Source organism: Neoarius graeffei, chromosome 26 (assembly GCF_027579695.1).
Source record: "Neoarius graeffei isolate fNeoGra1 chromosome 26, fNeoGra1.pri, whole genome shotgun sequence".
NCBI classification, from domain to species: Eukaryota; Metazoa; Chordata; class Actinopteri; order Siluriformes; family Ariidae; genus Neoarius; species Neoarius graeffei.
In genome coordinates this window covers 32,255,084-32,278,887 of record NC_083594.1, presented here as the reverse complement: position 1 = coordinate 32,278,887, position 23,804 = coordinate 32,255,084, and the positions used below count along the sequence as shown (strand labels likewise).

The window sequence follows — 23,804 nt, the reverse complement described above, 5'->3', positions numbered from 1 at the left end:
GCACTACCACCCCCGGGGGCATCTCTATGTGGTGCTCTATGAGGTTAGTGTGACCGGGCAGGGGCGAGAACACATCCGAAAACTCAGTCTGCAACTGGGCGACCTCCGTGAGTTGGGTCAGGGAGAGGTGGTCTCCACAGGGGACCGGAGAGGTACGTGATGCCAATGTCCCTTTTTGAACCTCCGGCCCCAGCTCCGCCTTCTCCGGAACCACCGACACCAACGCCACGGGGACCTCCTCATTCCAGAGTTTAAGCAGGTTGAGGTGGTAAATCTGTAGCGCCCCACCCCTGTCCGTTCGCCTCACCTCATAGTCGACGTCCCCGACTCGCCGTGTGACCTCAAAGGGTCCTTGCCATTTGGCGATCAATTTAGAGCTCGACGTGGGCAACAGTACGAGTACCTTATCTCCCGGTGTGAACTCCATAAGGCGTGTACCCTTGTTGTACAGGCGGGCTTGCCGTTCTTGGGCCTGCCGCAAATTCTCTTGGGTTAAGTGGGTGAGCGTGTGGAGTTTTGCGCGCAGGTCCATAATGTATTGAATTTCATTCTTACTTTGTGAAGGTCCCTCCTTCCAATTTTCCCACAGCACATCTAGAATGCCGCGCGGCTTATGCCCATACAATAATTCGAACGGGGAGAACCCCGTGGAGGCTTGGGGGACCTCTCGCACTGAGAACAACAAGGGCTCGAGCCACTTATCCCAATTACGTGCGTCCTCACTTACGAATTTTTTAATGATATTTTTGAGGGTGCGATTGAACCGTTCTACTAAACTGTCCATTTGTGGGTGATACACGCTGGTGTGGATCGGCTTAATTCCCAATAACCCATACAGTTTGCGCAGTGTCCGTGACATAAATGTAGTGCCTTGATCAGTCAGAATCTCTTTCGGGATTCCAACTCGGGAGATGACGCGGAAGAGTGCCTTGGCAATACTGCATGCTGAGATATTGCACAGAGGCACTGCTTCCGGGTATCGCGTTGCATAGTCCACCAGGACTAATATAAAGCGGTACCCTCGTGCTGACCGATCTAATGGCCCGACGAGATCCATCCCAATTCTTTCGAACGGGGTCTCGATTAAAGGTAGAGGGCGCAAAGGCGCTTTTGGAATGGCCGCTGGATTTACTAATTGGCATTCGCGGCACGCTGTACACCACCTACGGACATCGCCGCGAATCCCCGGCCAGTAGAATCGGGCCATTATTCGGGCTAGTGTCTTATCCTGCCCTAGGTGTCCAGCCATGGGATTAAAGTGAGCCGCCTGGAATACCAATTCCCGGCGGCTCTTTGGAATTAAAAGCTGCGTGACTCGCTCTTTCGTCTGAGTGTCCTGCGTCACTCGGTATAATCTATCCTTCATAATAGAGAAATAGGGGAAGGACGGGGTGGTGTTCGGCGGGAGCGTTTGACCATCGATTACTCTCACTTGGTCAAACACATGTCGCAGAGTCTCGTCTCGCGATTGTTCTAATGGGAAATCCGCAAGGGATTCCCCAATAGAGAGGAGGAGCCGGCGGCTCCTCACTCTGACGCGAAGATGACGTAGACGGCTCTGTGACAGCTGCTCCCGCCAAAGCGACCCCGGGACCTCCCCCTGTCAAATGGCAGGACCCACTCTTTACTAAGCGTATCATTAACCCCCGAAATCCCGGCCAATCAGTCCCCAAAATCAAAGAGTGGGTAAGGCGAGGATTAACTGCCGCCTTCACTATAAATTTTTCCCCTCTGAAGAAAATGTGGACCGACACCAAAGGGTAGCTGTGAACATCCCCATGCACACACAACACCTTCACCCCCTGTGCTTCCCCCAATGCCTCGTTTTGCACCAGGCTTTGGCGAATTGAGGTCTGATTACAACCCGAATCCACCAACACCTGATATGTAGCCCCTTGGATACTCACCGGTATGCGATACGCTCCGGCCCGATCGAGGGCAGCCTCTGGCGCGTCGGGGATCCGAACCACCGCGCCCACTTCCATTGCCGTGCACTGTTGTTGAAGGTGGCCCGGCTCCCCGCAACACCAGCAAACCGGCCCGGGCTTTCCCTCTGCACCGGTGTTCTGGGGCTCACTCACCTGAGGGGGGGTAGAGACAGACACAGAAGGGAGAAACGGGAGGGCACCGCGGATGCGGCGGGCCGGCTGGGGTGGAGCCAGGCCCCCGTCTCCGTGGTGGGGGAATGGGGCGAGGACGGGACACAGAATGAGGGGGAGAGAGAGAGAGAGAGAGAAGAGGAGAGAAAGGTCGACGTCATCTGCTGTCCTGCCACCGGAACAGCCGCCAAATGATCTTCCGCCAGCTCGACTGCCTGGTCCAGCGACGCCGGGCGGTGGCACTGGACCCACTCCGCGGTTCCTGCTGGTAAGCAGGCGATGAATTGTTCCAGCACCACCTGGTCGATGATCCCCTCGGCGTCGTGGTCGTTGGCCCTCAACCACCGCCAGCAGGCGTCCCGGAGCTGCTGGCCAAACGCGAACGGCCGGCCGACTTCCTCCAATCGTAGAGCGCGGAAACACTGGCGCTGTTGCGCTGTTGGAGGACGGCCCGGCGGAGGTCCGCGTAGGCCAGCCGGCGGTCGGCGGGGAGCTGTAGCGCGGCCAGCTGTGCCTCTCCCGTTAGGAGGGGGAGGAGGCGCGCCGCGCGCTGCTCCATCGGCCACCCCGAGGCTTCTGCGACCTGTTCAAACAGCGTGATGAACGCCTCGGGGTCATCCTGCAGGCCCATCTTGGTGACGGTGAGGGGAGACGGGCCCGCGGCCGGAGCGCTGGTGGACCCCGCCGACGCGAGGAGGTGCCGGAATGCCTCGCGGTCTTCCTGCTGGGCCAGCACCAGGGCTTCGAAGCACCGCTCTTGTTCCTTCCGGAGTGTGACGAGCGCCTGGTGCTGGCTTTGCTGGGCCGTGGCGAGGGCGTGGACCAGGTCGGCGAATGGGGAGGATTCCATGGGGCTGCTTGGTTGGTGCTCCACTCTGGTTCCCGGGTTTCAGCACCACTGTAACGTTCCCTACGTGTGGGTGGAGCACAGAGGATGGCAGGACAGAGATCAGGGGTAAATAGCGGCTTTATTGCCAAACTTTTCAGTCTAACAATCTGTATACTTTTAATACACAGAGAGACACACACGCACTAGCGCCTCGTTCAGGGATCAGCTCTCCTCTGCTCTCAGCTCTTCCTCTTTAAATCGGGCGCGGTCACTGGGAAGACACACAAACACAGGTTAATTGCTCTCAGGTGTAGTGATTCTGCCACTTACCTTCCCTGACTCCGCCCTCCTGCCACAGACCGGCGCTTGACCACGCCCCCGCTGCCACACTATCAAAGCACCCTTAAGGGTCAAAAGGTCTATTAAACTCTTCCATACTGATAAACAAACACCAGCACTCCAGAGTTGATAGTTTGCTTCAGAAAGTTCAGTGGAATAATTGACAAGCCAAACAAACCATTTTAGAGACTTTTTAACGATTCAGAACCAACTTAATGTCAGAGGTTTTGTTTGTGTGTGTATTTGGTTTCTTTATTAGGTGTATAAAAGATTTTAGGAGTGCTGCTGTGTTACCCATCATATTCAGTGGGCTGTGCTCTTCTGGGTACTGTAACAGACTGGTTCCTAGAGCCCAGTACTGGCAGCTCTTGTCTCTCCAGCTCATCCTCTGTCTCTAGCAGAGGCTGTCTATCTTCTGCCACATCTTCCTGATCATTGCCCTTCTCACTCTTTACTACCACATCAGATGTTTTGCCATAGTTTCCTAGAAAAGCGTAAAAAATGTATATAATCCTGCAGTATGTTCTGAGGATTTTGTTTGTTTGTTTTTGCTTTTATTTTACATTTCAGACATTCAACCATCATGTTTCCATCTAGCATCTTGTTTCATCATTCAGTTATTCATTTATATCTAGAAATAAATTATTCATATAATTATAATTTGACAATACAAGGCTAGGAAGAAGTGATAAAATGAACTTGTCTTGCCTTTCACAGTAAAAACACATGGTCATTCATAAATACATGAATATGTTGATTGACTTACAAGAAAATTATACAGTCAGTCCCATAAATATTTGGACATTGACAAAGTTATTATTTTAGCTTTCTAGCTCAGTGTATTGGAGCTGAAATTAAATAATAAATATGAGATGAAAGTGCAGATCACAGAATGGTGTAAGAATTAAAACACTTTTTTTTAATATATATGTGGTGTCCGTTTTTTGAGGAACCAAAAGTATTTTTACAGTTGGATGCTCAGATGTTCCATGGTAAGGTGTGTATTATTCCTTCATTATTTTGCTTATAAGTAAGGAGATAAAAGATCTAGAGTTGATTTCAAGTGTGCAATTAGCATTTTGATTCAGTTGCTGTTACCTCTCAATATGAAGTCCAAAGAGTTGCCACTGCCAGTGAAGCAAGCCATCGTTAGGCTGAAAAATCTAAAGAAACCCATCAGAGATACACTATACAGCCAAATGTTTGTGGAGACCTGACCATCATGCTTATATGTGGGTCTTCCCAAAACTGTTTCAACAAAATTGGAAGCAGGCAATTTGTGTGCTGTAGCATTACAGTTTCTTAGGGGCTCAGACCTGTTCCAGCATGACAATCCCCTGGTGCACAAAGCATGGTCCATGAAGACATGGTTTGCCAAGGTTGGTGTGGAAGAACTCAAGTGGGAACTGGAACGCCAACTATAGACCAGACCTCCTCACCCAATATGTCAGTAATGCTCTTGTGGCTGAATGAGCAAATCCCTACAGCCACACTCCAAAATCTAGTGGAAAGCCTTCCCGGAAGAGTGGAGGTCATTGCAACAACAAAGGGGGACTAAATCTGGAATGGGATATTCTAAAATCTTCCTTGGATAGTCTTAGGATTACAATTCCTACAAACAGTTAAGTTTCCATTGTTGAACAGTTAATAACATCAGTTTGATAGGATAGACTTTAAGTTAAAACTACAATGAATTAAGAAAGGGTGGCACAGTGGTGTAGTGGTTAGCACTGTCACCTCATCGCAAGAAGGTTCTGGGTTTGAGCCCAGTGGCCAACGGGGGCCTTTCTGTGTGGAGTTTACATGTTCTCCCCATGTTTGCATGGGTTTCCTCCGGGTGCTCCAGTTTCCCCCCACAGTCCAAAGACATGCAGGTCAGGCTAATTCGTGGCTCTAAATTGACTGTAGGTGTGAATGTGAGTGTGAACTGTTGTTTGTCTCTGTGTCAGCTCTGCGATGATTTGGCAACTTGTCCAGGGTGTACCCCGCCTCTCACCCATAGTCAGCTGGGATAGGCTCCAGCTTGCCCGCAACCCTGCATAGGATAAGCAGTTACAGATGATGGATGGATTAAGAAATGACTCTGATGCTCATATTCATAAATTGCTAATAAGTTCCTGTTAACACAATTGCACTTTCTGATGATAAAGTATACAGTTATAGAAGAGAAATTATTTTTAACCACACTATCCTATGTCACCCAGATGAGAATGAGTTTCCTTTTGTGTCTGCTTCCTCACAAGGTTTCTTCCTCTTGTCATCTCGGAGTTTTTCCTTGCCTCTGTTGCCTCTACCTTGCTCATTAGGGATAAATTTTTAAATGTAAAATTTATATAAACTAAATATCTGGAATTTATATGTTTCAGTAACACTGTTTTGAGACAATGTCCACTGTTAAAAGTGCTATACAAATAAAGTGTATTGAATTAAAAAGCAAAGTGTGATGGTCAGGTGTCTACAAACTTTTGGCCATAGAGTGTAGCACAATACTAGATGCAGCCAAATCAAGTATTCGGTACAGTTAGTAAAATGTTTCAAAGAAAGAATGCACTGGTGAGCTCAGGAACACTAAAAGGTGCAGAAGATGAGAGAAAACAACTGTAGTGAATGACCAAAGAATTCTTTCTTTGGTGAAGTAAAGATCCATTCACAACAGGTGGTGAGATCAAGAACAACCTTCAGAAGGTAGGCGTATGTGTGTCAAAGTCACTATCAACAATCAAGAGAAGACATCACCATAGTAAATACAGAGGGTTTACCAGATGATGAAAACAGGTAGACCAGATTAGAGTTTGTCAAAAAATAAATAAATGCCAGAACAATTCTGGAACCACATCTTATGGACAGACAAGAAAATGATCAACTTGTATCAGAATATAGGTGAAAATAGGTGAGTACAAGTTGTATCATCTGCTCAGATTCAGCCAAATGCTTCAGAACCCATTGGATAGAGCTTCACAGTGCAGATAGACATTGACCTGAAGCATACTGAAAGCAACCCAAGAGTTTTATGGCAAAGATGTGGAATGTTCTGTAATGGCCAAGTCAATCACCTGAATCCAACTGAGAAAGAATTTCAGTTCATGAAAGAAGAACAACTTTATTTATCACACGTACACTTAAACACAGTTAAATTCCTCTCTGCATTTAACCCACCTGAAGCAGTGAACACACACATGCACACACGTGAGCAATGAGCATACACACGTACCCAGAGCAGTGGGCAGCCACGCTGCAGCGCCCGGGGAGCAGTTGAGGGTTAGGTGCCTCGCTCAAGGGCACCTCAGCCCAAGGCAGCCCCATGTTAACCTAATCTCAAGTCTTTGGACTGTGGGGGAAACCGGAGCACCTGGAGGAAACCCATGCAGACACAGGGAGAACGTGCAAACCCCACACAGAAAGGCCCCCATTTGACACTGGGCCCAAACCCAGAACCTTCTTGCTGTGAGGCAACAGTGCAAATCCAAAGGCAAAATGCTCAAAGAGCAAGCAGGAGCTGAAGACAGCTGCAGTAACGGCCTGACAAAACGTCAACAGCAAAGAAACCCAGACACGGGGAGAACATGCAAACCCCACACAGAAAGGCCCCCATTTGACACTGGGCCCAAACCCAGAACCTTCTTGCTGTGAGGCAACAGTGCAAATCCAAAAGCAAAATGCTCAAAGAGCAAGCAGGAGCTGAAGACAGCTGCAGTAACGGCCTGATAAAGCATCAACAGCAAAGAAACCCAGTACCTGATTTCAGATTTCAGGCAGTCACTGATTGCAAAAAAAATATGCAAGCATGTATAAAAAAAAATCACAATTTATTTTATGTCAGTGTGTCCAATTACCTTTGGTCACTTGGGAGGGACCAAATAAAAAAAAGGTGTACCTGTAGATGTTTTAGATATAAATACCCTCAAATTAAAGTTGAAAGTCTGCACTTTGAGGTCATATTTATTATTTAATTTCTAATCAAATATATGATAGACAGCTAAAATAACAATGACTTTGTCGATGTCCAAATATTTATGGACCTGACACTATGTAGATGTTTTAGGCATTTGTTCATACCTATAGATAGTTCAAAGGTGACATATCTGGAGCCTATGGATGGATCTATCATGGTCACCTCAAAGAATGATGCAAATAGCAAGAATTCCTCTTTTGCCCCTGTGAAGTTCTGCAAAGTTAAGTTAAACATTAGAACATCTCTCCCTGAAAATATATACAAGTACAAGAACTGGCCACTTTAACAGGAACACCTGTATACCTGCTCATTGAATTCAATGAGATACTCATGTGGCAGATGATGTGATTTTCCCCCCCAATCCTCTGTCCACTGTGGCCTCAGATTCCTGTTCTGAGATACATTCTGACATGCTTTTCTGCTCACCATGGTTGTAAAGAGTTTGAGTTATTGTAGACGTCTTGTCAGCTCAAATGAGTTTGCCTATTCTCCTCTGATCTCTCTTATCAATAAGGTGTTTCTGCCCACATCACTGCCACCCAATGGACATTTTCTTACACCAAAAAGTTTCTGTGTAAACTTTAGGGACTGCTGTAAGTAAAAAAAAATAAAATAATAAAATAAATCCCCAAAGGTGCAGTTTCTGAAACACTTTAAAGGCCTGTAGGGCACCAACAAGCATGCCACAGTAAAAGTCTAAGATTTTTTTTTTCAATTTCCGTCATTCTGATGACTTATACGAATGTTAACTGACGCTCATGACCTGTATCAGATGATTTTATGCATTGTGCTACTACTCCACAATTGGCTGATTGACAACTGCATGAGCAGGGGTACAGGTGCTCCTATTAAAGTGACCAGTAGTGTATATAAATATAAGGCATTTATAACAGAAACATTTTTGACCTCAGGAAGAGGATGAATCTCCTCTACTTCAACAGTGACAGCTGCTGGAACCTCAGTTGTGGCCCCCTCTGACTCCTCAGAAGGACCACTGCGACCCTGCACGCCTGAACAGTACGATGACATACTATCAGTTTTAAAATTGAGCTATAAAACATGTTTGAAACACAGACAAGAAACAAAAATGAAAATAGATTGCATAAACACTGCTTTCACAGAATCATTCGACAAAACACATCATGAATCCGGCTCCTTCCATAGCAAGATAACCCTACTTTTGTCTCTGAGTCCACAATTTCTAAAACTGTTATTATTTCAGTTACTATGCGAGGAAATTACACATTATCCAGTGTTTTTATCCAGATGTGAAAACAAATACTTATTTTATTTGCTTGTGAAATCTTTGTTTTGAGTATCTAATCTGATCCACAAGGTATACTATGCTTTATTTTCAAATCACTGAAAATGACACTGTTAACATCATCTTCTAACAGCTGCCACACTGAATCGACTACAATCACTAACTAGAGTTATTACAGTGCATTTGGAAAGTATTCAAACCTCTTCAGTTTTTGAACACTTTGTGTTATAGATTAAATTCAAAATGGACTTTTTTTTGGCCATTAATCTATACATAATAAACAATAATGACTATGCAATAACAGATTTTTAGAAATTTTTGATAAATTATTAAACATAAAACATGAACCTTTCCTTAATACTTTGTAGAAGTGCCTTTGGAAGTAATTATAGCTTCATGTCTTCTTGGGTAAGTTTCTATAAGACTTACACACCTAGATTTGGGCAGTTTCTCCCATTCTCCCTGGCACCACTCTCTCAAGCTCGTCTCGTCTCGTCTTCTTCCGCTTATCTGGGACCGGGTCACGGAGGCAGCAGTCTAAGCATGGAAGCCCAAACTTCCCTTTCCCCAGACACCTCGGCCAGCTCCTCGGGAAGAACACCGAGGCGTTCCCAGGCCAGCCGAGAGACATAGTCCCTCCAGCGTGTCCTGGGTCTTCCCCGGGGCCTCCTCCCAGGGGGACATGCCTGGAACACCTCCCTAGGGAGGCATCCAGGAGGCATCCAAAAAAGATGCCCGAGCCACCTCAGCTGATTCCTCTCGATATGGAGGAGCAGCGGCTCTACTCCGAGCTCCTCCTGAGTGACTGTGCTTCTCACCCTATCTCTAAGGGAGCGCCCAGCCACCCTGCGAAGGAAACTCATTTCCGCTGCTTGTATCCGCGATCTTGTTCTTTCGGTCATTACCCAAAGCTCATGACCATAGGTGAGAGTCGGAACGTAGATCGACCGGTAAATTGAGAGCTTCGCCTTTTGGCTCAGCTCCTTCTTCACCACGACGGACCGGTAAAGCGACCGCATCACTGCGAAGGCTGCACCGATCCGCCTGTCGATCTCACGCTCCATCCTTCCCTCACTCGTGAACAAGATCCCGAGATACTTAAACTCCTCCACTTGAGGCAGGACTTCTCCACCAACCTGGAGAGGGCAAGCCACCCTTTTCCGGTCGAGAACCATGGCCTCGGACTTGGAGGTGCTGATTCTCATCCCAGCCGCTTCACACTCGACTGCAAACCGCCCCAGTGCATGCTGAAGGTCCTGGTTTGAAGAAGCCAACAGGACAACATCATCCGCAAAAAGCAGAGATGAAATCCTGTGGTTCCCAAACAGGATTCCTTCCGGCCCCTGGCTGCACCTAGAAATTCTGTCCATAAAAATTATGAACAGAACCGGTGACAAAGGGCAGCCCTGCCGGAGTCCAACATGCACTGGGAACAGGTCTGACTTACTGCCGGCAATGCGAACCAGACTCCTGCTCCGTTCGTACAGGGACCGGACAGCCCTTAGCAAAGAGCCCCGAACCCCATACTCCCGAAGCACCCCCCACAGAATACCACAGGGGACACGGTCAAATGCCTTCTCCAGATCCACAAAGCACATGTGGACTGGTTGGGCAAACTCCCATGAACCCTCGAGCACCCTATGAAGGGTATAGAGCTGGTTCAGTGTTCCGCGACCAGGACAAAAACCGCATTGTTCCTCCTGGATCCGAGGTTCGACTATTGGTTGAATTCTCCTCTCCAGTACCCTGGAGTAAACCTTCCCTGGGAGGCTGAGAAGTGTGATTCCCCTATAATTGGAGCACACTCTCCGGTCCCCTTTCTTAAAAAGAGGGACCACCACCCCAGTCTGCCACTCCAGAGGCACTGTCCCCGACCACCACGCGATGTTGCAGAGGCGTGTCAACCAAGACAGCCCCACAACATCCAGAGACTTGAGATACTCAGGGCGGATCTCATCCACCCCCGGTGCCTTGCCACCGAGGAGCTTGCAAACCACCTCAGTGACTTCGGCTTGGGTAATGGACGAGTCCACCTCGGAGTCATCAGCCTCAGTCTCCTCAGTGGAAGACATGATGGTGGGATTGAGGAGATCCTCAAAGTATTCCTTCCACTGCCCGACAATGTCCCCAGTTGAGGTCAACAGCTCCCCACCCGCACTGTAAACAGTGTTGGCAGAGTACTGCTTCCCCCTCCTGAGGCGCCGGACGGTTTGCCAGAATTTCTTCGAGGCCGACCGATGGTCCTTCTCCATGGCCTCCCCGAACTCCTCCCAGTTCCGAGTTTTTGCCTCCGCAACTGCCCGAGCTGCAGCATGTCTGGCCTGCCGATACCCGTCAGCTGCCTCAGGAGTCCCGGAGGTCAACATGGCCCGATAGGACTCCTTCTTCAGCTTGATGGCATCCCTTACTTCTGGTGTCCACCACCGGGTTAGGGGATTGCCGCCACGACAGGCACCGGAGACCTTGCGGCCACAGCTCCGAACAGCTGCGTCCACAATGGAGGTAGAGAACATGGTCCATTCAGACTCAATGTCCCCCGCCTCCCTCGGAAGCTGGGAAAAGCTCTCCCAGAGGTGGGAGTTAAAGACCTCCCCAACAGAGTGCTCGGCCAGACGTTCCCAGCAGACCCTCACCATACGTTTGGGCCTGCCAGGTCTGTCCAGCTTCCTCCTCCGCCAGCGGATCCAACTCACCACCAGGTGGTGATCAGTTGACAGCTCAGCCCCTCTCTTCACCCGAGTGTCCAAGACATAGGGCCGGAGATCAGATGAAACGACTACAAAGTCGATCATCGACCTCCGACCTAAGGTGTCCTGGTGCCACGTGCACTTATGGACACCCCTATGCTCGAACATGGTGTTCGTTATGGACAAACTGTGACTAGCACAGAAGTCCAATAACAAAACACCACTCGGGTTCAGATCGGGGAGGCCGTTCCTCCCAACCACGCCCCTCCAGGTGTCACTGTCGTCGCCCACGTGAGCACTGAAGTCCCCCAGTAGCACAATGGAGTCCCCAGTCTGAGCACCCCTCAGTACCACTCCCAGGGACTCCAAGAAGGCCGGATACTCTATACTGCTATTTGGCCCGTAGGCACAAACAACAGCAAGAGCCCTCTCCCCAATCTGAAGGCGCAGAGAGGCGACCCTCTCGTTCACTGGGGTAAACTCCAACACATGGCAGCTGAGCTGGGGAGCTATAAGCAAGCCCACACCAGCCCGCCGCCGCTCACCACGGGCGACTCCAGAGAAGTGGAAAGTCCAGCCCCTCTCGAGGAGCTGGGTTCCAGAGCCCAAGCTGTGCATGGAGGTGAGCCCGACTATCTCTAGCCGGTACCTCTCAACCTCCCGCAAAAGCTCAGGCTCTTTCCCCCCCAGCAAAGTGACATTCCATGTCCCAACAGCCAGCCGCTGTGTCCGGGGATCAGGTCGTCGAGGCCCCTGCCTTCGACTGCCACCCAATCCACACTGCACCAATCCCCTACTGCTACCTCTGTGGGTGGTGAACCCACAGGAGGTCGGGCCCACGTCACCTCTTCTGGCTGAGCCCGGCCGGGCCCCATGGGCAAAGGCCTGGCCACCAAGCGCTCGCATACGAGCCCCAACCCCGGGCCTGGCTCTAGGGTGGGGCCCCGGCTGCGTCATACCGGGTGACGTCACGTTCCTTGATTTTTTTCTCCATAGGGGTTTTTGGTGAACTGCTCTTGGTCTGGCCTGTCACCTAGGACCTGTCTGCCTTGGGAAACCCTGACAGGGGCATAATGCCCCTGACAACATAGCTCCTAGGATCATTCAAGCACACAAACCCCTCCACCACAATAAGGTGGCAGTTCTAGGAGGGGTCTCTCAAGCTCAATCAGACTAAATGGGCAGCATCTGTGAACTGCCATCTTCAAGTATCTTCACAGTTGTTCAATGATACTTGTCCCAAAGCCACTCTGGCATTGTCTTGGTTGTATGGTGAACCTTTACCACAGTCTGGTGTTCTGTGCACTATCAAGCAGGTTTTCTTCAAGAACCTCTCTGTATTTGGCTGCATTCATCCTTTTCCTCTGAGAAATACCCCCAGAGCATGATGCTGCCACCACCATGCTTCACCATAGGAATGGTATTATCAGTTCATGAGCAGTACCTGGTTTTTGCCAGACACAACACTTGGAGTTCAGCCCAAAAAATAAAAACTTTATCTCATCAGACCAGAGAATCATTTTCCTTGTGTTCTCAGAGTCATTTGAGGGCCTGCCTTATGCTTTTTGCTTAAATATGGCTTCTATTCTATTGTACCATAAAGGCCTGATTGACAGTGTGTTTATTGTTGTCCTTATGGCAGGTTCTCCCTTTTCTGAGAAGGACTTCTGATATTCTGTTAGAAGTTACATGTTCTGATATTCTGTTATTCTTATCCAGCCTAGGAAGCAGTTGCTCAAGGGCACTTCAGCCATTCCTCCAGGGAATTGAACCGGTAACCTTTTGGTCCCAAAGCTGCTTCTCTAACCATTAGGCCATGGCATCCCCCTTTCACAGATGGTTTAATACCTTGTTCAGATCTATGTTTTGACACAATTTGATCACAAAGGTACACAAAGGGTTCCTTGGACTTCATGGCTCAGATTTTGGTTTGACATGCATTGTGAATTGAGGGACTTTATATGCACACTGGTGTGTGCCTTCCTTAATCAAGTCCAATTAACTGAAATTGCCACAAGTGGATTCCAAGGAAAATAAAGTTCTTGGAATCAAGTTCAAGGAAAACCTCAAGATAGCAACATCAAAGCAAACAGGATGAACCTGGGCTCAATTTGGAGTGCCTTTAGCCAAGGGTCTGAATACTTATCTAAATTAGATATTTCAGCTTTTGATTTTTAATAAAATTGCAAACATTTCTCAAAACATGCCTTGTTTATCATTATGGATTACTGTGTGTAGATGAATGGTAAAGTCAAATCAGGCATAGTTTTAGAAAACAATATACTTTTAAACTAAATTAAATTAAAATAAATTAAATTTACTTGTCTTGTGCCCTTACCATCATTGTCTTTTGTCTTTTTTTCTTTGGACTTCTTGCTTTTCCGTTTGAATGTAAGTTTGCTCAACGTGCTCTTGACATTGGCGATGGCTTTGCTCTCCACTGCAGCAGCAGCAGGGGATGAGTAAACCTCCACTGTCAGAGAGAGCAGCACTCTGCCCCGGTAGAAAATGCCCTCACTCAGGCCCTCATTCAGGTCACGATGGATGTCACGCAGTGTGGAGTTTTGAGGTGACCCATATAGGTTAATCCATGATGGCCCAAAAGTTGGATTAAACCCTATAACATAGTAGCAGAGAATCCAGGTCAGGAAAGGAATGGAAGGTAAGAAACAAGGCTACACATTATGCTCTAAGATTTTAAAAACAGAGTAGCCTACTTTAGGACCCCAGTTTCTACAATAACTGAAAACCTAGCATAAATAATTTTATTTCATGAAAATGTTAATCTGTAAGGATTATATATAATATAGACATGAGTGTTTTATTGGGAAATACACCACTCGTATTTTTCATACAAACTACATCCAGGACATGGAGAACCAAAACCATGATATAAATCTCTTTATTAGATCCATATTCACTAGATATAAGCAATTGCTCACTCTGATTGGCTACTCTACGACTAGGCTATCAGCTCACATACCGTGAGTAGAGAAAAACAAAATGGCGGAGCGTGTTGCTGAACCAACCAAGGACGAAATAAAAACTCTACTCGAAAACAAAACCCTAAAAAATATAAAAAAGCAACAAAATATGGAATGAAAGTATTTGATGGTAAGAATGTACCTTATCTATTTTTCAAGAATTATTATTATAACATTTTTCACAAATTGCTACTGTCATTTCACCAGTTTGTTTACATTATCATTAATTATTAAAATTTGTTGAATTTTTTTCAACTGGTTAAGAAGCTCAAAGAAGTTTGAAAATTACATAACTGAAATGTCCAAGGAAGAATTAAATAAATGCCTAAAGCTATTCTATACCTCGGCACAACAGCAAGCCGGCACTTTCTAAAAAAACAGCAACACTTAAAGTCAATTTGTGCAGCCATCGATAGGTTTTTAAGAAGTCCGCCTAAGTGGAAATTATTTTGTCGGACGTTTTGTATAAAGTTTTTATTTATCAAATTTGCAAATAATAAAAAAATGCTCTGTTTCTCAAAATCCATTGAATCTGGATATAATAAAACAATTATTCCACTCAATCTCGTCATACATGGCTTATAGCCATCTCGGTGCTACACGCCTTGTCGGCTATCAGCTCTTTATCAACTAATTGTTAAATATGTAACTCGTGAGGAAATCAATTGATTGTTTTGATAAATTTGGGTACTTTTTGTTTGTGAATGTGTCTATATAATAAAGAGGAAATCACATATTGGCTTGAAGATATGAAGTTTATCTTCTCGTGTTGAAAACCCAGCATTTTTCAGACCAAATACATTGTGGATCTGAGTGACATATTTCACTCTGATGATGTCACTCCCAGTGTTTTCACACTGACTCGCTGTGTGTTATCAAAATGGTGAACTGGTTCAAAATTAAAATTCTTTTGATTAACTTGCGTATTTGTTTTTGTATGTGTGGATGTGTCCATACAATATAAAGAACATTACACAGTTGCACAAAGATATGAAGTTTATCTTCTTGTGTTGAAAATATTTTCACCTGTTCATTTTGTTCATTCATGACATATACATTCACCACTCGAAGATAAACTTCATATCTTCGCGCAACCATGTAATATCCTCTATATATTGAAAGACAGTAAAATAAAGTGGATAAAGAATCTTAAAAGGTTACAGCAGACTGAACAGCTCAAAAAGAGTATTCCACAAAATATCAGAGGGCAAACACTTAAAGAAAGGCAGCAGGATATTGATGTACACAGAGGGGCAGCAATACAAAAGAAAAAGCTTGTACTGTAGTGCAATATGTTGTGGAGAACATTACCATTTCTGTTGGGGTTTGAGATTTGCTGGAGGTCAAGGAAGTGTGTGGCCACAGCTACATCGCCAATGTTGGCATCATCGAGGATCTTAATTTTGATTCGTCGAGCAAGGGGAGGAAACTGCTCGATAAAGGAGATCTGCTCGTTCCACACTGGTGAAATGGTGCTGCTCTCCACTGATGTCTCTCCCTAAGAACAACACCTTCCACTTAATCCAACCGCCACTACCAATCAGAGAGAACTGGGATACATAAAGTACTGGCAGCTGATGTTTATTAAATAAAGAATAGGGGTGTACTGTCCATGGTTTCATGGTATTAGAACACCTTTGCGAGAGGGGAAAGTCTTGACTTGGTGTTCCAAGTACATTACTATTTGCTGTATATGCTGTTAGTTAATAAGGAAACAAATAGACAGAAAATATGTGCACCACAGCCCATTTAACAAACAGACCTTCTGTTAGTGTGTGTGTGTGCTTGTTTAAACTTGCAGTACACACAGATTTGCATGTGTAATAACTGGCCCTGGTTAAGATTTATGTTTAAGAAAACTCTGGAAAAATGCAGCTTACAGAAAGCATTTAAATTATGAGAGAGAATTAGGCTTACATCTTAATGATCCAACTCCTAATAACGTACAGAGAGAAAATGAAATAAAATAAATGTCACATTACATTTCCCTTTAAGTGTTCTGAAAACAAATGCCAGTCAATGTCACTTCATTCAGTTTTTTTACATCTGTGATTTCCCACTAACATGTTCATCTGACTGTATCTAGAGGTGATAAAGTGTGAAAAGGAGTGTCATAAGGGAAGCACCTGTTGACCAGCAAATGTGACCTGCACATAAGGGTCAATGAAGACTTTTTTATCACCAATCATTTTGGAGAAGTTGCCCAGAAAACCAGCATTCATGCTGGGTAGATCTTCAGCTCTGTAGATTTTCAGCAGGAACTTGGCCCATGGTCGTTCCACCGGCATCCTCTTAGGAAGCATTAGGTTCCTGTATAAAAGAAAATGCTTTTAAACCTCTGCATGAAGCAAAGAAAATGCAGAATAGTTTTTGTTTTGTTTTTTTAAATTAGGCATGGCAGGAGAAGAGCTATGCTTAAGTGACGAATGGTTAAGTCATCAGCGCATGTTTTAGCACTCACTTCTCAATGTCATCATTCTGACTGGTGGCGGGAGGCAGGCTGGCGATTCCCATAGGGTCCCCCTTCATCATAATGCTCAGCGTGCACTTTACGTAGCCCTTTATCCCTGAGCGTGTGTCCTTAGGGTCTGTGAGTGGAGCCCATTTCTGGTAGAAACGGTGGTCTAGAGAGAGAGAAGAACTATGAACTATCTTGATGACTAATAATTATAGTTAACATGCAATTCTTTATAGACCCCTGTAATTAGCACCCACACTGTGATGACCTAATTACCGTCATTAAAGTGGACACCATACTGTTATCTCTGTACAAATGTCATACATTTTAGTGGAAATGGGAAACGATGGACTGAGATAAGTGTCTGTCCATGTCTTTTTTAGATCCAGTTCACACTATGACCATTGTATGATATTAAACTGGTATTTGTTAATAATTAATTTGGAATGAGTCAGCATACCTGGCTGCTGGTAGACTGTGCTAATGTCTACCTTGAAGGATCCAATGTGGGTCATCAAAAATGCAAGCATCTTTTTGTGAACAACCTGAAATCTCAAATAAATGCTTTACTTGAGCATGAACTGCTTCAAGAGAACTTGATTCCAATGTATCTCTTTACACTGTAAACCACTTACAGAAATCTGGATAACTTTATCGAAAAGCACATCTTGGGTTTCCTGAAACTCAAACATGAAGTTCTGAAAGACAAAGAGCAACATAAATATAAATAAACAATGCCCTGAGCAAAAACTTTTCTGTGGCCAGGGCTCTATATTTTAATCTTTAGAAGTCATGTACCTCATTAAAGAATGGACAGTTGGTGGATTTTTGGGTGACTGTATGCTTCTTCTCATCTCCTACAGTGATGTACACAGCAGGATTGATGTTTACACCTACCAACTTCTGAGCCTCTATCACGTTGACATTCACCTGAAACAGGATATCGGATTAACACTAAGATCACAACATCTTATCCACCACCTTCAGACAGCACAGCTTACATACATGATTGTGAATCCTCAGAATTACATCATATTACAGAATAAAAAGGCTTTTCATTTACATTTTATTTTCAGTCGACCCCTTACAGGTTTATTCAGCGTGTGTTACTGAACATTTATATCATGATAATGATATAAAGTTGACATTATGTGTCAGATTTTCTACATGTACTAATGAGATATTTAGTGGCTCACCTGGAATGACTTGACTTTTGGAGCAACAGCAAGTTCATGCTTCGGTAAAGGTGCACATCGGCTAAAGAAAATAAACGTGTGTGAATATTGAAAGAAATATTCATACAAGGAGAAATGTGAGAACCAGGCTCTGTGTAATAAAAATTAATCCCTTTTAAAATGTATATTATAAACATGGAGCCAAAGATGTGGTGGTAGCTGTGAGATAACTGACAAAGAGGATTCCTAACTCATTAGAAATTAAAAGTGAATTGACTTGGATGACAGCAGGTAAACTTATCAGCTTGTTGGCCAGTCACTGACTCGATTTTTCTTGCATGATCATGTAATTAGCGAAATAACATGATTTATAGGCTAATTAGTTTCATTCACATATTCACCTTCTTGGGTTGAATATATGACCAATCCTTGTCCAATCCTTCTTGGCTTGTTAATTTGCTAATCATCTTCTTAAAAGTTCTTTTGCTTTCAGAATCTTCAGATTGTACACCTTATAGGTAGGTCATTAAAAAATATAGGCTAGACTATTAGCACAACTGTTTGTTAAATACAACTAACAGCCTACATAACAGTGAACCTGGTTATGTAGCATTTGGATGACAAAACTTTTAAGATTATGCTTTATCCATTCCACTTTTTTTCAAGATCAACCCACAAATAGCACTATCATATGAACTTTATATTATTGTCAAGAAACAGAATCTGTATTAATATATTGTTTTAGCACACATTTCACCTAAAACTGTCTATACATGAATATAGCCATCTAGTATCATTTTATTGATTTTAACAGAGATGCAAGTGTATATCCCAGTTTCATAGGGTGCTTTATTATTACTTTTTAAATGGTTGGTTATTTTAACGTATTTAAATTGAGTAAATTTATTAGTATTCCACAAAAGAACCTGGGCCTGCTCTCACGTATCATATCTAATGAGAAACAATAGTGAAATTCCTCAGGAACAAATATCAAATACGTACATTATAATAGATTAGATTAGATAAGAGAAAACTTTATTGATCCCTTTGGGAGGGTTCCCTCAGGGAAATTAAGAATTAATAGACTGTTATAAAATACCTGAAGATAGGGGTGAATGTCATATTGGCACAATCCATGTCTGAAAAATCATAATCATCATCATAGTCGTCGTCATCATCATAATCATCTCCATCGCCATTGTCAGTCTTTATCAAACTGCGGCCAAGTGTCCTGGCTTCTCGATCCAGCTGTTGCGGCCGCAAGTTTCTGAAAATTACACGATCGTGAAAATTTAAGGAGCATGCAAGTCCATAATTTGGTATGACAAAAATGTCGAATGGCTATACATACCCAGGTTCAAGAAAGCCTGTGTTTCTAATCACAAGACTTGCTCTATAGAGATAAAAGAATGGATGAACAGACTCGTACAAAATGCATCATATAAACCAAGACCAGGGTAATTACATAGCTATAAAGACATGAGTAAATAGACAGATATAGAGGATAAATGCAGATTAATGGATGGATCCATGGATGGATGTCACTTACTCATCACCATCCTCCACTTTAAGGAAGTCTTCACTGGTCCAATCGCCAGCTGCACCTTGTACAGGGTGGTACCTCACATCTAGCTCCACATATATCTGAAAGCAAAAATGCAGTGAAACTCAATATTGGGTTACGTGTAAAGACACAAAAACACTTTAACCACCAAAAATATACACTAGACTCGTCTCTGATACTAATGCACATCCACTTAGAACTCAGATGGAGTAGATTTTGGGACTGAACAGTTATGAGAGATAAGTGTGGACAAATGGAAGGGTAATAGTTTTACTTAGCCCTTTAGAAGCTCACATCAGTCAAGCTGTGGTTGTTGTCTGTGAGAGGCTCCCTCAGGATCAGCCTCCCTGCTGTCACCACATGCTGCAGACTGATCACCAGCTTCCCCAGCAGCCTGCAAAGATGCACGCGTGGGCGCACACACACACACACACACACACACACACACAGAGTAAAGCAATAAACATCATAAAACCTTGAAGACACATGAATGATATAGTAACTATCAAATGATTACTATAGCCATATTTATTACTTTACAAAGAAAATGTTTGAGAGACAACATTATATATTTCACTCAAATGGATCTATATGTATAGCCTGACCTGTTACTGAACATCTTGCTGCAGTTGTACACACTGATGGAAAGCAATTCATTCTTCACTATTTTCCCATAGTGTGGCCATCTGAAGTGCTAGACAATCACAAATGTCAGTAAAACGAGGCACAGAAGCAGTTGGTTTTTTTATTAATTTACTACAAAACCAAGATGTGTGTAACAAACAATATAACAAAAACATACAACATTAGTGAACCAGGACATAGGACATTCAATAAGGGCTAGGGACATGGTACTGGGGGGGAGGTTTATTAAAATATATGTATGTGTGTGTGTGTGTGTGTGTGTGTGTGTGTGTGTGTGTGTGTGTGTGTGTGTTTGTGAGTGTGTTAGAGGGGGATGTTTGAGTGTATGCGTGTGTGTATGTGTGTGTGTACATGAATACATATGTATATTATCAGTTTAGCAATTATGTAAATGATATGTGAGCAGAAAAGTCCGGGGCATGGGGGATTAGGATGAGTCCCACTAGGAGGGAGTGGAGGAAGGGAGGAAGAGACAAGGGAGGGAGAAACAGACTTCGGGCAAACTGACGCACCCCCAAGAGAAAAAATAAATAAATAAAATAAAATGGAGGGGGTGGTGGTAAGATGACTTCCTCTGACCACTCCAAGCCCCAGTGCATCAGAGGTACAAGCCGAACCCTCGCGGGAGGAGAGGACAGGAAAGGGCCGCCTATATGTATAGCCTGACCTGTTACTGAACATCTTGCTGCAGTTGTACACACTGATGGAAAGCAATTCATTCTTCACTATTTTCCCATAGTGTGGCCATCTGAAGTGCTAGACAATCACAAATGTCAGTAAAACGAGGCACAGAAGCAGTTGTTGAGACTAGTCGAACTTGTTCATTAAATCTTCCAGTTCTTTATCCCAATGGTTCTACAAGTAGGGTCCATGAATCATAGCCAAGGGCTTTATAATGACTGCAGTGGAAATCATATCCAACCACTTTCCATGTTGTTACATTATAATACATGGTATACAGGAAGTTAAATTTAGGTTAAGTTATAAGCCTATCTGATTGGTCAATTAAATCGAAGAGCAATTAAATAAGGACAGGTAAATTTAACCGCAGTTTTAACAAAACTAGAAAATAGTTTTCCCGCTGAATTCTTGAATCATATTAGTCAGAGCATGTTCATTAATTTTCTATAAAGGCACGGATCTGACGATAGGTTTAAACACATTAATGTACTCATTATAAAACATGATTGTTTCCATAGTAACAGCTCATCCACAGGAACTTGCATGTGGCAGATGGTCCATGTAATTAAGGCAAATAATAAATTAAAACAGGCGGCACGGTGGTGTAGTGGTTAGTGCTGTCACCTCACAGCAAGAAGGTCCGGGTTCGAGCCCCGTGGCCGGCAAGGGCCTTTCTGTGCAGAGTTTGCATGTTCTCCCCGTGTCCACGTGGGTTTCCTCCGGGTGCTCCGGTTTCCCCCCACAGTCCAAAGACATGCAGGTTAGGTTAACTGGTGACTCTAAATTGACCGTAGGTGTGAATGTGAGTGTGAATGATTGTCTGTGTCTATGTGTCAGCCCTGTGATGACCTGGCGACTTGTCCAGGGTGTACCCCGCCTTTCGCCCGTAGTCAGCTGGGATAGGCTCCAGCTCGCCTGCGACCCTGTAGAACAGGATAAAGCGGCTAGAGATAATGAGATGAGATGAGAATAAATTAAAAACTTATTTAACAAAGAAAAGTGCAGACTTGTTAATATGGGGAAGTTTTCTGTGATGAGAGGTTTGACATTTTATAGGAGGAGTATTTGTAAGTCAGTGATGCTTCTTGGTAACATATGTAGTGTTATAAAATTCAAGAGAGAGGAAAGACTTTAAGAAATATGTGTGTGTATAATACTACTATAACATAGTATGTGATAACAGGAACTAGCTTGTCTTGAATAGAATGCCTTTATTGTCACTGCACAAATGTACAACGAAATTTAGTTCATCACAGGAGAGCAAAGCCGCTGCATACGTACACGCCGCCACTCTTGGGCACTTCAGCCCAAGGCCGTCCTATGTTAACCTAACTGCATGTCTTTGAACTGTGGGGGAAACTGGAGCACCCGGAGGAAACCCACGCAGACACAAGGAGAACATGCAAACTCCACACAGAAAGGCCCCCATTGGCCACTGGGCTCGAACCCGGAACCTTCTTGCTGTGAGGCGACAGTGCTAACCACTACACCACCGTGCCACCCGTCACGGTGGTGGAGAATGTTCCACAATATTAAATGTATTTTTAAATAGCTAAAAAGCATGACATGTTGTTCAGTAATAAATTGTGTCATAATCAGTAAAATCACTGTGGTATAGGAAGAATAAAACACTTGGTGAGGTTCTGTTAAGGAAAATGATCCACTTCAGGATGGTAACAATAACTTTTTTTGTGTCGGGTCGCATCACACCACACCACCATGGATTATTTTCCTATAACTGCACGCTCTATCTTGTTTTATTCCTTTTGTAACTGGTTTGGGTTATATGGGTGGAAGGTTCAGAAATAAAGTTTTAATAGCTCCAATAAATAAATGTGATGGTATATAATTACATATGGGTGGCACGGTGGTGCAGTGGTTAGCCCTGTCGTCTTACAGCAATAAAGTTCTGGGTTCAAACCTCTGGAGCCATTCTGTGTGGAGTTTCAATGTTCTCTTTGTGTCTGTATCGGTTTCCTCCCACAGTACAAACACATGCAGATTAGGTCAACTGGCTACTCTAAATTGCCCACAGATGTGAACATGAGTGCGAATGGTTGTTCATCTCTGTGCTAGCCCTACAATGGACTGGCAACCTGCTTAGGGTGATGTCAGCTGGGATTAACTCCAGCGTCCCCCATGATCCTGATGGATAAGCGGTACAGTGGTGCTTGAAAGTTTGTGAACCCTTTAGAATTTTCTATATTTCTGCATAATTTTGACCTAAAACATCATCAGATTTTCACACAAGTCCTAAAAGTAGATAAAGAGAACCCAGTTAAACAAATTAGACAGTAATATTATACTTGGTTGTTTATTTATTGAGGAAAATTATTCAATACTACTTATCTGTGAGTGGCAAAAGTATGTGAACCTTTGCTTTCAGTATCTGGTGTGACCCCCTTGTGCAGCAATAACTGCAACTAAACATTTCCGGTAACTGTTGATCAGTCCTGCACACCGGCTTGGAGGAATGTTAGTCCATTCCTCCGTACAGAACAGCTTCAACTCTGGGATGTTGGTGGGTTTCTTCACATGAACTGCTCGCTTCAGGTCCTTCCACAACATTTTAATAGGATTAAGGTCAGGACTTTGACTTGGCCATTCCAAAACATTAACTTTATTCTTCTTTAACCATTCTTTGGTAGAATGACTTGTGTGCTTAGAGTCGTTGTCTTGCTACATGACCCATCTTCTCTTGAGATTCAGTTCACGGACAGATGTTCTGACATTTTCCTTTAGAATTCGCTGGTATAATTCAGAATTCATTGTTCCATCAATGATGGCAAGCCGTCCTGGCCCAGATGCAGCAAAACAGGCTCAAACCATGATCCTACCACCACCATGTTTCACAGATGGGATAAGGTTCTTATGCTGGAATGCAGAGTTTTCCTTTCTCCGAACACAACACTTCTCATTTAAACCAAAAAGTTCTATTTTGGTCTCATCCGTCCACAAAACATTTTTCCAACAGCTTTCTGGCTTGTTCACGTGATCTTTAGCAAACTGCAGATGAGCAGCAATGCTCTTTTTGGAGAGCAGTGGCTTTCTCCTTGCAACCTTGCTATGCACACCATTGTTGTTCAGTGTTCTCCTGATGGAGGATTCATGAACATTAGCCAATGTG

At 44.2% G+C, this 23,804-nt stretch overlaps 1 protein-coding gene across 1 annotated transcript in view; it reads right to left on the bottom strand.

Annotated features, from left to right (window-relative positions):
* Positions 1 to 20,041, bottom strand: part of fer1l4 (fer-1 like family member 4) — an 87,130-nt gene extending 67,089 nt beyond the window's left edge. Inside the window, exons 1-16 of the mRNA XM_060910489.1 lie at positions 19,957 to 20,041; positions 19,646 to 19,745; positions 19,337 to 19,431; positions 19,139 to 19,180; positions 18,887 to 19,054; positions 17,809 to 17,869; positions 17,411 to 17,542; positions 17,248 to 17,310; positions 17,073 to 17,157; positions 16,616 to 16,778; positions 16,281 to 16,464; positions 15,466 to 15,652; positions 13,509 to 13,787; positions 8,126 to 8,229; positions 7,324 to 7,432; positions 3,562 to 3,751 (exon numbers count right to left, since the gene is read on the bottom strand). Of these exons, the coding sequence (XP_060766472.1) occupies positions 3,562 to 3,751; positions 7,324 to 7,432; positions 8,126 to 8,229; positions 13,509 to 13,787; positions 15,466 to 15,652; positions 16,281 to 16,464; positions 16,616 to 16,778; positions 17,073 to 17,157; positions 17,248 to 17,310; positions 17,411 to 17,542; positions 17,809 to 17,869; positions 18,887 to 19,054; positions 19,139 to 19,180; positions 19,337 to 19,431; positions 19,646 to 19,745; positions 19,957 to 19,970 (1,976 nt within the window). The 5' untranslated portion in view covers positions 19,971 to 20,041. The remainder of the gene's footprint in view (positions 1 to 3,561; positions 3,752 to 7,323; positions 7,433 to 8,125; positions 8,230 to 13,508; positions 13,788 to 15,465; positions 15,653 to 16,280; positions 16,465 to 16,615; positions 16,779 to 17,072; positions 17,158 to 17,247; positions 17,311 to 17,410; positions 17,543 to 17,808; positions 17,870 to 18,886; positions 19,055 to 19,138; positions 19,181 to 19,336; positions 19,432 to 19,645; positions 19,746 to 19,956) is intronic.
* Between the last annotated feature and the right edge of the window lie 3,763 nt (positions 20,042 to 23,804).